The sequence below is a fragment of the Neolamprologus brichardi genome, chromosome 3 (genome assembly GCF_056152115.1).
Source record: "Neolamprologus brichardi isolate AB-2024 chromosome 3, ASM5615211v1, whole genome shotgun sequence".
Lineage (NCBI taxonomy): Eukaryota > Metazoa > Chordata > Actinopteri > Cichliformes > Cichlidae > Neolamprologus > Neolamprologus brichardi.
In genome coordinates, this window is record NC_142106.1 from 29,449,487 (window position 1) to 29,463,374 (window position 13,888).

General features: G+C 34.3%; 2 protein-coding genes across 2 annotated transcripts; one reads left to right on the top strand and one right to left on the bottom strand.

The window, feature by feature from the left end:
* Positions 1–4,161, top strand: LOC118455788 (SLAM family member 9-like). Its single transcript, XM_087839298.1, has 7 exons — positions 1–49; positions 1,169–1,378; positions 1,463–1,573; positions 1,842–2,132; positions 2,348–2,476; positions 2,755–2,832; positions 4,100–4,161. Exons 1-7 carry the CDS (start codon positions 1–3, stop codon positions 4,159–4,161), a joined length of 930 nt encoding a protein of 309 aa, XP_087695424.1.
* A 4,147-nt stretch (positions 4,162–8,308) lies between these two features.
* On the bottom strand, positions 8,309–13,888 carry LOC118455782 (CD48 antigen-like). Its single transcript, XM_087839299.1, has 7 exons — positions 13,786–13,888; positions 12,078–12,383; positions 10,129–10,398; positions 8,952–9,056; positions 8,785–8,843; positions 8,605–8,679; positions 8,309–8,398 (listed from the first exon to the last, which is right to left on the bottom strand). The coding sequence occupies exons 1-7, from the start codon at positions 13,859–13,861 to the stop codon at positions 8,321–8,323; spliced, it is 969 nt and encodes a 322-aa protein (XP_087695425.1). The 5' UTR covers positions 13,862–13,888; the 3' UTR covers positions 8,309–8,320.

Sequence of the window (13,888 nt, forward strand, 5' to 3'; positions counted from 1 at the left end):
ATGTCAGCTACCATGAGACTGCCAACACTTCTTATTCTTTTCTTTCAAGGTATGTTCCGTGTACATTATCTGAAGCTATTTATCATTGAAAGATGTGCCAGACTTGAGGTCTGGCACATCTTTCTTTGTACCTAAAGAAACTTACTCGTTTCTTTAGGTACAAAACCTAACTTGTGAAATAATTGCCTCACATGCTGGATGTAAATGATGTGAATCTTATCATTTAACTTTTAGATTTATGCCAAGAACAGTGAGTATAGTAGAACAATTTACTGTTGTTCTTATTATAAAAAAGGAGGAAGTTTGATTAACGGGTGTGCAAAATGGCTGCTGTTACATTCATTTCCGTTTCTCTTATAGAACACATTGTTAACCTCTTAAGCCCCAAGCCTAACTGATCTCCTGCCTTTTGCCCCCTGATACGGGGGCAAAAGGCAGGAGATCAGTTAGGCTTGGGGCTTAAGAGGTTAACGCTCTTGACTCAATCTCAATTCCCTATGTTTAGTGTTCATTAACATACATTTGTATTGTGCAATTTATTAGCTTGACCATTTTTAGTGCGATTTTGTTTATCCTGAGAGATTATATATTTTAAATCTGTATGTAACCTAGCTTACACTTAAAAAAATAATTAATTAATTAAAATTGTCGGAAGCACTTCTCTGTCTAGACTAATGGTGTCATTGGGAGTTTTAACCAAAAAGAAAAATATCTTGACACTAGATGTTTAATATTGCCTACTTATCATTGAAACTACTGCAAATGCTGCTCAAAAAACCAGGAAAATAAGAATCCCTAAAAGTTTATTCCGTTCATCTGGATCATGTTTTCAGTGGGAGACGTCCAGATGAAAAGAATCAACTTTTTGGGATTTCCTTACCTGGATGATTGACCATTATGTAATTGTATGACAGATAGCTTTCATTAGCCATTTTATGATAATCACATATTTGTGGATGATTGAAATGAAAGCAAACAACATTTCATGATTCTTGTATTTAAAAATTCACATGAAATAACCTGTAAAAATGTTCAAAGATCAGAATACTGGAGCTTTTGATGCTTAAAGTTGCGAGTATTTATAGGAGTTCTTTTCATTCCTTTTTTTAATGTTTAAACCTGAGAGATAATGTATAGTGTTACTAAATGTGTTTATGTATTTATTTAGCAGCAGTAGCTAAATCACCTCAGGAAATCTCTGGGTATCTTGGAGAAAATGCCACGTTGCCGGCAGGAGTCGACCCATCATGGAGTCTCACCGAAATTGAGTGGTCAATATTCACCAACATCACTTTGATTGCCACTTATCGCAATGACAAAATAAACACTGAACGTGTCCCTCAGTACGCAGGGAGACTCAGTCTTAGCAAAACATCAGGTGACATTTATCAGCTTTTTTATTGTAAAGGAATTGGAGTTTTCTTTCTTTCTTGATTTTGTTTCAATGTATTTTATTCTATAGGTGACCTAACAATTCACAACCTGAAGGAAAGTGATGCCATTGAATACAATGTAGAATTACGCAACAGTGATGGTGACGATAAAGTAAATCAGATTAAACTCACAGCAAAACGTAAGTGATGTATAAATAAAACTGTGTTAATCCTTTATATTTTGACTTTTGTGTTGCATCATCTAAATCATCTATTGCTTATCTTATTTTAAATAATTGCAGCATTTATGGACTATTACTGACTTTGTCTTTATTTTGATTGCATCTATGCTGCATAAATATCAAATTTAGCCGTCTACAATCAAATATATTACTTGGTTTCAATTAAGCTATTCAGGCATGTCTTTACTTTGTGTGAATTTATAATTTTCACTCTCCATCCTTGCAGAAAAGCTCCAGCAGCCATCCATCAAGATAGTTACGAGCACATCTGTAGAAAGTGGCTGTTTAATGGTGGTGAACTGCTCTTATCTGGATGAGGGTGTTAACCTCTCCTGGAGAGTTGAACCAGTCAGTGTGCTCACCATCAACAAGAGTAATCCCAGTGACAGCTCTGCACAGCTTTTTGCATTTGTCAACACCAAAGAGAACTTTGCCAGTTTTACCTGCATCTCCAGCAGAGATACAGAGAGTGTTTCATCCAAACCTGTCACACCAAAGTGTGAGAGTAAGATCTGTGGTAAGTTGTTGAATGGGACACATTCTGTAACATGTAAGCACAACATAGGCTGAGATGAAGATTAAACAAAAGATCCAGCTTTAGTAACCAGTGCTGGTGTCAATGCATCCTTTGTTGTAAGAGCTCTAAATTGAAACTAAATCAGACAAACCAGTTGACACCAGTTGAGTAATTCACATTTTTGATGCTTATGTTTTTTTTTTCTCTCTGTATAGTTTCAAATTGTACGACTCCACCTTCACCAACAACAGGGACACAGTACTGTGCTGGAAATATTGTAATTTTTGTCATTATCGTCCTTGGGATATGTGGCATCATATCTTATATGATTTATCGTTATCGAGGTAAGAGGGAAAAAAATCACCCCCAGAAGATAATGTTTATTCAGTTTCCTCCTCTGTGTGCAGAACACTAGAAAGCAGTGAAGTATCAGCATCAGCCATATGTGAGGTTAGACCCCCTTTTGAGGTGGTCAGCCCCTAAAAACAAGTATAGCAACTGTAATAATAATCATGTATTTCAGTATTATTTTCTGACATCGTCTTCTAGTGTTATATTCTGCCAACTGAAGACAGGATAGAAGGAAAACAAGTTTTAATGTCCAGTGTTCTTGATGTTACAGTGAAATCGTACAGCCTGCAGAGTGACTTGTCATTAATAACTCAGAATGCAGTGGCTCTGGTACAAAGAAGACAAGGAGGTAATTCCATAACACTTTACATGAAACATAGAAAAACTGCATATTGTTCTGATTACACATGATTTGGTAGACTCCCTTTTTGTGGTTAAAACTAAAACAGTGTGTAACGGTTTCGCCTCCAACCTAATTTTTTGATTCATTCTGAATCACTCGTAGACACTGCACTATATAATACAACTATTTAAGTTGCTTTTGAAGATAAAATAGTGATGTGTACCTCACTGAAATTAGGTTTACACGTGAAAAGAGTTGACTACATGTGCAAGCAGATTATTCAATTAATATTAAATACCAGGTACTGAATATATGGCAGTATGACTGGAGGTTGAGCACCCCTCAAAGTTTTAACCTAGTCAGCTCTCGTTGTCTTCTAATGCTATATTTTGTCAACTTGTCTATTGAAGACAGGATACAATGAAAATGGGTTTAAATGTCCAGTGTTCTGAATGTTATGATGCTACAACAGCTGGCCTGGTTTGTCATTGATAAATAAGACTTTCTTTGATGCAGCAGAAAAAGACAAAAAGGACAAAGAGGTCATTCGATGGCATAAATCAGTGGAGCAGATTTTAAACAAACTTTACCAGAAATATGGCAATAGTGCAAACTGTTTTGATACTGTGGGATCATCGCTGACTAATAAAATAATAGATTATATTTTTTGTTATTTTTTAGTTGTGTGTTTGTATGTTAAATACATTGTAATAGTAAAATTTAGTGTTATTTTGTATCATTGGTTTCTAATGTTATGTTCTGCCAACTTGTCTACTGGTGACACGGTGGAATTAAAATATGTTTTAATGTCCAGTGTTCTTGATGTTAAAGCGCTATCACACAGGATGGTTTGCCACTCAAAAATGTGACTTGCGTTGCTGTGGCAGAAAAAAGATGAAGAAGTAATTTGATTACACAAAACTTTTACTTACTTGTTCTCCAAACAGCATTATAAATGTTAGCTAATATAGGCTAGATAGAGATTAGTAGCTAATTTTAGCTTTCAGAGCCACTAGTCTGCTGATATATTGCTAGTTCCCTGTCAAGGAGCAGATTTACTTTATTACTTTAGTTAGTTAAAGATTTGTATTTCTATTCTGTTTGAATTGTGCTTCATTGTGTGTTTACAGTACACCTCCAGACCCAGGAGGCAACAAATGAAAATATTGTTGCCTCTCTATGTCCAGCAGCAGCTGGTATTCAAATTAATATGGATCACTTTATACAATTTATTAGGTTGTAAATTTTGTTTATGTTACATTTAAATTTTTAGTGGCAGCACAAAGACCAAGAGAGGAAGAGCAGAAAAGAAATCAAATCAATATACTTGGGTGATCAAAGCCCAAAGGTAAGTTTCTGTTTCAGTTTTATCTGGTTGCTAGGATTAATTACACTTTTTTAAATACAATGACAAAATAACCAAGTTCCTTTCTATGTTATTATATGTCATAACAGCTTCAAGAATGTCACAACAGCCTCAACAAGAATTCCTGAACGATTTCAAAAACATACCTGAAGACAGATTGAAGACAACCGTCGTATTTGAATGAATGCATTGTGGCAGAATCATCAGAAGATGGACACAGTATTAAGAAAACATCAGTTATCTAAATGATAAAGTTAAAAAATCAAGTGTCAAAACTCAGACATGGTGAGCATTACCCACTATTGTATAGGCGGTCAGGATTCTTAAATTATCTCAAATATGTTTTTTGTTTTTTTTGCCTTTTTAAAATATTTTATTATCTTAAATGTAAATCTCGCCCCCTCTCTATTTTTTTTGCTACTTTATGTACTAGAAATGGCACGACACTTTTCTATGTCTGATACGAATATCAAAAATTTGGATATCTGCCAATACTGATATGAATCCGAGATAGTGTATTTTCTAATAAATACATTTTTTTTTAAATATCTTGCTGCATTGTGTATAAGTTCCTACTCAAGTTTTAAAAAACAAAACACAAAAGCTATTCTGTTATACCTGTATGCAAAAAATGCACCCAAAATAATTCATAGTTCAACAATACTGATCAATCTAACCTACACCATCCTCCCTATTCTGGTATTTTAAAGAGTACTTAGCAGAAATATTAAACAACCTAACTAATAGGGTTGCCAACTCCCAGCAAAAAAAATAGGGAACCACGCCCCCCACCCTCCGCCTTGTGATGCTTAATCGACATAATCGGCTTTAATTTAATGCACATGTAAAGTAAATGCAGAGAAATCAATTATTTTTCTACAATAAATACATAGATTCAACATCTTTCTTCAACAGAACTGCTGACTGCACATATGGTACCTTCCCAAAGGAAAAAGTACTATAGGTACTACTATTACTCGGGTATATATTAGAATTTATATTTACTAAATACAATAATGGATTTCTATACATTTTACATCAGATAAAAACTTTGGTTGTAAGATTGAGATAACTATTTATTAAAAGCTAGACATTTTAAATGAGAATAAGAAAGAAAAGTACTATTTAGAAAAGGATCCTGGTGTTATTTGTCTCTCAGAAACAGTTCATAACTTCCCTTCAACTCATTCATGTCACCTCGGCTGTAATTGTTCCAGCCCAGAGTCGAATATGACCAATTGGCCAATCCACCACCTTTCATTGTTTATACTGTTACATAATAATAATAATAATAATAATAATAATAATAATAATAATAATAATAATAATAACAATAATAATGAACAACATCGGCTCATAAAAACAAAAAATCACCATCGGCGGCCGATGGCCAGTCCAGTTCCATATATCGGTTGTTTAATGTGGAAATACTTTACAAACATTCAGAGATGAACTTACACACTTGCTTTACTTCTCTGGGATAGCTTTCTCAGAGATGAAATGCCAGTTTGGTAGCGAGGCTCTAAATGCTGCACCAGACCGCCGACTGGTCTCGCACTCCACAGCTGCTCTATTGCCTGACGCATACTACTCTGACGTGCTTAGGTTATGAGCTGAGTTACACCATGTCGCAAGTTTTGTGAGGTGCTTTCGTGATAGTTAATAGATCGAATTACATTTTTTCTTTCTCTCCAATATCCAATCCAGTAATTTAGGTCATTATCGGACCAATCCCGATACATAATATCGGATCGGTCCACCTCTAGTATGTACAGAAGTAAGTAACAGTTATAGCAACCCAGTGTTGTCCATATTATTTCAGCTCACTCTACCTGTTTGTCTTTTGTTTTGTTTTGTTTGTGCTGCGTTCAGTTGTGTTTACAAGTACTTTGTGCAAAATGAAGCTGAATGTTCTTTCTGAATTATTTTCCAAATCCAAATCATTTTACCATATGAATTTTGCATTCTTGCAAGTTAATTTTTAATGTGTTCACACAAACTTGGGTACATTTGTTTTGGATAATATTATGTAATGTAATTGTAAATAAAGGTATAACCTTTATATAGGAAATGAGAAAAACTATTTTTTTTAAAATGATTTATCTAGTTGGATGCCGTTAGGACTGTTAAAATCATGTATTAATTTCTATCTCCAAAAGTTGATTCTGTTCATCTGGACGTAGCGTTTTGTGGGAGAAACGTTTCATCACTCATCCAAGTGACTTCTTCAAGTGTCATCTTACAATGCTGTGATTGCAGCCATTCCCCAACTGTCTGTGAATGGTACTCATGGCCATTGATCAGTGGTCTTTGATCAGTGGGTTTTGGTCAGTGGTTGTTGATCAACGGTCATGAGAATTTGCATAATTCTGATTAAGGAACTGACCTCACAGCCCATTGTTCCTTCATTGGGCTGGTTTCAGTCATTATGCAAATGTGCTGTTTATAAGATTGGGGAAAGCTGCAGTCAGCTGAGACTAAAGAAGTCACTCGGATGAGTGATGAAACGTTTCTCCCACAAAATGCTACATCCAGATGAACAGAATCAACTTTTGGAGATTTACTTTCCTGGATGATTGAGAATCATACAGGAAAGCATCAAGACGTATTCATTTATATTTGTTTCTCTTGGATTTTCTTTACTTTGAAGTTGTACTTATGATGGTAACCCATCCACTCTAGGAATTTAGTTGCAAATTGGTCACAACACATTACTACTTCTAGTTTTATTACTTTAATCATTTAATTCAGAATAATTAAGTTGTGTGTATATACATCAAATGTTTGTATGTGCTTCACTCCATGGCACTACAAAGTTGACACTTATGCTAAGTTGGATCACTGAGTTACACAGTGGGAGGAACACTGGTAGCAGACCCCTTGAGCAAGTCAGAGTCATGTCAGTGGTGTTCAGAATTCAGGTTGGCACGTGATATACAGAGGCCTCAAATAGTTCTGTCAGTGATTACTGGCAAATTTAAACTGAGAGATAGACTATTTAATTCTATAATTGTGTTACAATATTTACATACCACATACAATTTTGTATGCAGTTGCATACATATTCGCACGCATTTTAACCATAAAATATCTGAATATCTCTAAACAGATACTGCCACCTAGATAAGTTTAAGAATGTATTGAATTGAATATATTTATCTATTTTTAACTTCAACTCCACTGCAAAAAAACAAACAAACATAAAAAGCCCCAAACATTTATTGTCTAATTCTGTAACATCGGGTAAAATTTCAGTTACATTATCCTAAAGTTGTACTTTTTTACAGCACCTAAATCGCCTAATGAAGACATTAGGCATGCATTGTATGTTACAACTTAACTTTTTTCTTTGTGTACTTATGGAATGGAGTTTTATTTTTGAACATCTTCCTTTTAAAAAGTACATCTCAATCTTCTGTGCTGCTATGGAACTATTGTGAGTCTCCATCATCCACCATTGTGGATACCACAATAAATGGTCCATTGGAGTGATTGGAGATGATGTGACTCTTCCATTCAATAGCTCTGATTAGCAGGATATAACAGCTTGTTGGCTGGTAGGGAGTCTGGGGCTGGCAGCAGAATTAAGGGCTATACTATAAAGATTTAACCCCGAGTTAATGAGGATAGTCATGGTTCAAAAACTCTGATTCAGTGTTACCTATCACTTCATTGATTAAGATGTCTGTTGATTCAGTGTTATATTTTGGGACTGACATATTTGTAGTAGAATGAGCACCACATACCATGATTGTGCAGGTAGTTTTATATCAATAAAAAAGTATTGGTAGAACTATTGCAAATAAAATAATTATTAAGAGAATAATTACAGTCACATGAATGCCATTCAATGTATGTGAAGAAAAAAAGCACAATATACTCTGTATTTTACAAAATTTACAATGTTAATGACATTTCCTTATATAGCTTACAAAAGAAAAAGAAAGGAAAATAAGACACTTACTCCAATATTACAAAAGTCACATATTAAATGTTACCTCTTTTGTTTTCCTATTAACCTTGTATTTCCTTATTCTGCCCATTATATAATTGTTGTTAGAAGCAAAATGTTAAATACCACCTTTTTTATGTTTATACCAAAAATGGACAAACAAAGCTGTGCACCATCTAGGAAACATCTTGGTAGGGGGACACTGAAACCTTCCTCACACGATTAAGCTGGATCTTGTCATAGACAGTCTGAGGCTGTAAGTGTGACAAAAAGACATCAAATCCACAGTTACTTGGTCTGTTCTAACATTAACCAGTATTTACAAAAAGTGAAGTATAAAAAGTGCTAAATACTCAGCACAAGGTAGAAAGAATGGCAGGTCACTACACTGTAGTGACTTGACATTATTTCTTCAACAGATTTAATCTTACAAGTATCTCAAACAAAGTTTTGCTCTTACCCCAGGTTTAACCGAGGTGACTCTATTATCAATGGTTTCGTACAGCGAGCAAGGCTGCACGGTAGATAGAGTCACCTGAGAGTGGACAGAGACAGGTAGAATCACTGAAGTAAAACTTTTAGGAAACACAAAACTTTCCTAAAAAAACTCATGTGTTTAATAGTGAATAAGCATACTTACGTCATCATTTGTAAGCTCACCAATATCAGCATACACTGTGAGGTCATTTGTGTCACTTCCTGGTTACAAATGAAAAAAACAAACAAACAGATAAACTACTAAAATATGGCACTATTAATTTTATTATTATGATAGCTAAATAATGGAAATAATCAAGAGTTTCTTACCAATGTGTCTTTTTCTGCAGCAACAAATTCCCACTATAGTGACTATAGTGACTATCACCAAACATCCACCAGCTGCACCCACGTAAAGGAAAATATGTTTTTTTCCTGCAAATGATGACATTGATTATATTAAGAACATCCTACGATTAAATGAAAATAACCAAAACAATACCAGCAAAATTATTGCAGATAAGTAGTTTTCACAAGTCGAATGACAATGATGACTTCAATGTCTAACCTTATATTAAACATCATCATCTAGAGCAATGTGCAAAGGTCCCAAATCATCCTTCATTTCTTTATATTTTGCTTTCAAGAAACCAGATGTTCTCATATTTTTTAAAGTGGATTTGAGCAACAGTTTCTCCATGTTTCTGGAAAAGACCAAACGTTCTTTCAAGGTTTTACTTTGGACACTGGCTTTGGACACTAATTTTTACTAATTTTAAGTCCAGTCCTTGTATCCTCCAGGGATAACCCTGAGCTGTGTCAACAAATAACTTAAAACACATAACAAAGAACCATTTTTACATAGAACCTTCAGGCTCTTTAGGCCAGCAACCTTTTGGAAAATATACTATTTATTCAAGCAAAAAAAGTGTTTTTGCACCAACAAGGTTATTTTCAAAGAGCTATTAGCTGAATAGTTTTTTTTATATATCTCAGCATGGTGTGCAATGTGTCCTTAAAAAACACTGAGAAAACTGGACAAGTGGAGGAAAAAAGAATAAGTGGCATGCCTAAAAAATCTACATCAAATGAATAGTATCTATCATGGTTTGGAGCATTATTTGATCAAATTATAAACACAGAAAAGCCTAGAGAACTAGCGATGAAGCCCAATTAAAAAAAATACAAGATAGCTTGCATAGGAGAACTCCTCGCATTAAAAAATAAAGATGTTGACACTGAATGTTGACTTTCAGCTCTGTTTTTGCCTTATATAGTGTATTAACATTTGTATTTATAAATGCTTCAATGAATCACTGCAAGTTTCCTATATTCTTTGCAAAATATACAGAACTGAAGGGTGCGTCAAGACGTTTGCACAATACTATGTAAACTATTTATCCTGCTATATCATTTCACAGTTTTACAATATTCATGGTCATGTTTGATCTGAGGATTGCATCAATATATTATAAATAAACGTATCCACTTGTTATGTGTCCTATACCTTTTAGTTCTTGTTGTGTACTGTTGCTGCACTTCACTGTTCGAAATGCAGACTTCTCACTGACATGATTGGAAACTGTGCAGGTGAAATTGGTCTCGACACCTTGATTCCTGATGATATATTGTTGTATGGGACCAGTTAGTGTTTGTTTTCCTACAGTCCAGTTGTAGCTGACATCAGCAGTTGTGCTGCACTCCAGCAGAACTTTACATGATTCATTTGAGGGAATCCAGGTAGAATTGATTTTTATGTCAGGCTTAGTTATGGGCTCTAATGAGAAAACAGGAGGAGACAGAAAGTGTGTCAGGTCAAGTATATGTGGTGCTGATTTCAGAAAATGTATTATATAAATCTTTATGTGTGTGTGTATATATATATATATATATATATATATATATATATATATATTAGGGGTGCAACGATACTCGTATTGATATTGAACCGTTCGATACAGTGCTTTCGGTTCGGTACGCATATGTATCGAACAATACAAAATTTTTAATTTATTTTATCAACTTTCCTTCTGACGATGCTGTCTGTGTTGAGCGCTCAGTGGATCAGCGTTCGACAGTGCAGCCTAGGCGGAGTAGTCGAACACAGATTCACTGAGCGCAGGGCAAGCTAGCGAGACAGAAGTTAAGCTCGTTGCAACATGGCAAATTGAACCTCCCCCACCCTCATTCAGATCTGGCCTTTGGAACTATTTTGGTTTTCATGTGACATATGACCCTGAAGGTAAGCGCGTCATGGACTAAAGAAAAAAAATATGTTGGATGTGTCACACAATGCTCAATTACATGGGTGGGAACTAGTGCGTTAGTGCAGTTTGCTCGTTAACGTGTTGTCCAGCCCCATGCACGGGGCGATCCGCGGTAGCTCGTTAACGGAGATTTGACGTGTTGTGGTGTTAACGTCATTTCAGATTAACGCTGACAGCACTAGTGGGAACACAACGAATATGACTGCACATTTACGCGACATCATCCTAGTACAAAGACAAGTGGAAGCAGACAAAAACAACAAGCACACATGCTACAAACTTTACCCGAGTCATTTAGACAGCCGTTAGCACATGATTCTCCTTATGGGGACCTGATATGTTTGATATGCTGCTGAGAATATAGCCCAGAAGAAGCGTATATTATAGCTTTTATTTTGGAAAGAGACATTTCTCTGTAATAAACTCTCTTTTCCAAAGATGAGTGATTCCTCAATCAGATAGATTTATTATTTTTATTACTTTGTTGTTTCAGCAACATTAAATTTAAAAACTGTACTTTTGAGTTAAAATATATATTTATAATTGTAATAAATGACAAATTAAAAAGGCATGAACATTTTTTTTGTATCGACTTTACCAAAGTATCGAACTGAACCGAACCGTGAATTTTGTGTATTGTTGCACCCCTAGTATATATATATATATATATATATATATATATATATATTAAAAAAAAAATAATATATATATATATATATATATATATATATATATATATATATATATATATATATATATATATATATATACATATGTATATACATGGTTTGAAGAAATATATAAATGATTTAATCTTGATCTTAATTTTTAAGTTACTGGAAAAATTATGGAAAGACACAATGTTGATTTGCAGTTAAAAAAAAACTTAGGCTAATAAACTATTACAAATTGTCGCATTGTATTTTATAATGAGTTGTATGGATTAGTGTTAATAAACAGATACATGGACATAAAGTTCAGAATAAAAAAATAAAAAAAGTCAATTAATTAGTATGATGTACAACCAGTATTTAACGTTAACACATTGAGGTGGCTGAAAAGGCACAGAAAATTTTAATAAGTAATAAATAAAGTAATAAAGAGGAAAGAAAGTTTAAAAAAAGAGCTAATTTTTCATTAGGATCCTTGTTTAATTAAAACAAACAAGCAAAAAAAAAATGTCTCTTACCATGAACTTGCAGAGTGATGGTGACTGAAGGCCTTTGCTCATCATTCACCTCTGAGACAAAAATGAAATCACCAGAATCTTGAAGAGTCAGTTTTGTCACTGTTAAAGTAAAGTCTTCAGGGTTCAGCTCTGATCTGTCCTTAAATGGAGATTTTTTAGAAACACTCTCATCTTTGCCTGCAACTGTTATTCGTCCATATTTCCACGTTGCTACAGTCACTCCTTCAGTTGGTAAGCCTGATGAAAGCTCCACAGTATCTCCAACTTTTTTGTGAATGACATGTTTTCTACTGGAAGCCTCCACATCTGAAAATCATACAAACAACTGAGTATGATCGTCATGAAAGTTCAAAGTTCAGTCAGTTAGTGAGAAAAAAAAGACCAAATTACCTGCAACCATATCCTCTAGTTTTAGTATGCAAACAGTGATTGCTAATTCAAAAATAACAAAACTAAACAATCACAAAAAAGAGAAAATTACAAAAAATCTTATTACAGAATGAAGACATTTGTCAATTGACTTTTATGGTATGAGTGACCTTGCATAGCTAAAATTTTAAATATGGCAAAAATAATTACACATTATTGCTCCATAAATGTTTCTAGGTTGTTGGTTTCTCTATAGACAAACAATAATTAATTAGTTAGTAATTTTAGGATAAATAGAAAAGTGTATGAATAAAAAAATTAATAAAAACAAAAATAAATAATCAAACAAAGAGAAAACCAACTGCAGGCATCTGAAGGCAGTTGTTCATTAGTAGTGGTTATTTATAGCAATAATTAATACTTTAACACAACAATTGTCTGTGTGATTACCAAAACTGCTGCATTTTGATTTAAAAAAAATGGTGCAACTGCAGAATTTGTGGACAAAGTTTACAGCTGCCCCTTGTGTTCTGAGCTCATCACTTTCGGCCACTGTTGCTGCAACTGGTGGAGAGTACACAGGAAATGCTTCTGTTGCTAGTGTCACATCTGACTCACAGCTTTTTCCTATTTGCTATACTGAGTTTATTTGTCCTTTCAAGTCACTAGAGGTTTTTTCATGTATTTTTTCCTTACTTTTGTTTTTGTTTCTAAATAGAAGAGAATCAACACATAGATCAATTATTATTTATAATTACGTCTGTACAAAAGACTTCTGAAATGTGTCCACACCCCCATTTCAGTCAGATCAATTACTACATAGAACTGTACTGCATGAGAAGTTATGCATAAGAAGGATACAATACAAATAACACTTGCATGTTATACTTATGAATACTTAAGAAATACAAAATAAAAAAATCAGCAAGCAAGTTTCTTCAATTAGATTTCTAAACAGATGCAATCTGAAGTAGCAAAGATGCAAACCAAGCTGCCAGTTTAGAAATACAAGATGTAAGAGGTTCACTGTTCATTAAGTTATAAATACTTAATACTTTTATATGAATGCGCCCAGTTCTCAAGTTCACAAGTGCACATGATATTATAGCTTTAGGGTCACCGCTACATTTTGTAACACCAGGTTTAGAAACTCACAAGAAAAATACACTGCAAGCCTCTTCCAAGGAAGACACGTCACTTCTCAAGAGCTGAAGCACTTCTGATGTACTAACTAAGCATGTATCAGAGTTTATGAAAAGAACAAAAAACAAATACAACACATTAGTATTGTATTTGTGACACACATTTGAGAAAGATCTGAAAGCACAGGTGTACTTACAGTAGAGGCAGACCCAGAGAAGTAGCACAATGCTCTTAACGAAGTAGCTACGATAACAAAGTCGACCACCAAACATCGCTGTGGGGAGAGGAACAACGTCTGT

What these genes read in the sequence shown, in the direction of transcription:
- LOC118455788 (XM_087839298.1), top strand. Translation starts at nt 1, where the DNA reads ATGTCAGCTACCATGAGACTGCCAACACTTCTTATTCTTTTCTTTCAA. An exon ending in GATTAAACTCACAGCAAAAC is followed by an intron (nt 1,574 to 1,841) that starts GTAAGTGATGTA and finishes CCATCCTTGCAG; the next exon opens with AAAAGCTCCAGCAGCCATCC. An exon ending in GTGTGAGAGTAAGATCTGTG is followed by an intron (nt 2,133 to 2,347) that starts GTAAGTTGTTGA and finishes CTCTCTGTATAG; the next exon opens with TTTCAAATTGTACGACTCCA.
- LOC118455782 (XM_087839299.1), bottom strand. Translation starts at nt 13,861, where the DNA reads ATGTTTGGTGGTCGACTTTGTTATCGTAGCTACTTCGTTAAGAGCATT. An exon ending in TCTCTGGGTCTGCCTCTACT is followed by an intron (nt 12,384 to 13,785) that starts GTAAGTACACCT and finishes TATGATTTTCAG; the next exon opens with ATGTGGAGGCTTCCAGTAGA. An exon ending in CTGCAGAAAAAGACACATTG is followed by an intron (nt 8,844 to 8,951) that starts GTAAGAAACTCT and finishes ATTTGTAACCAG; the next exon opens with GAAGTGACACAAATGACCTC.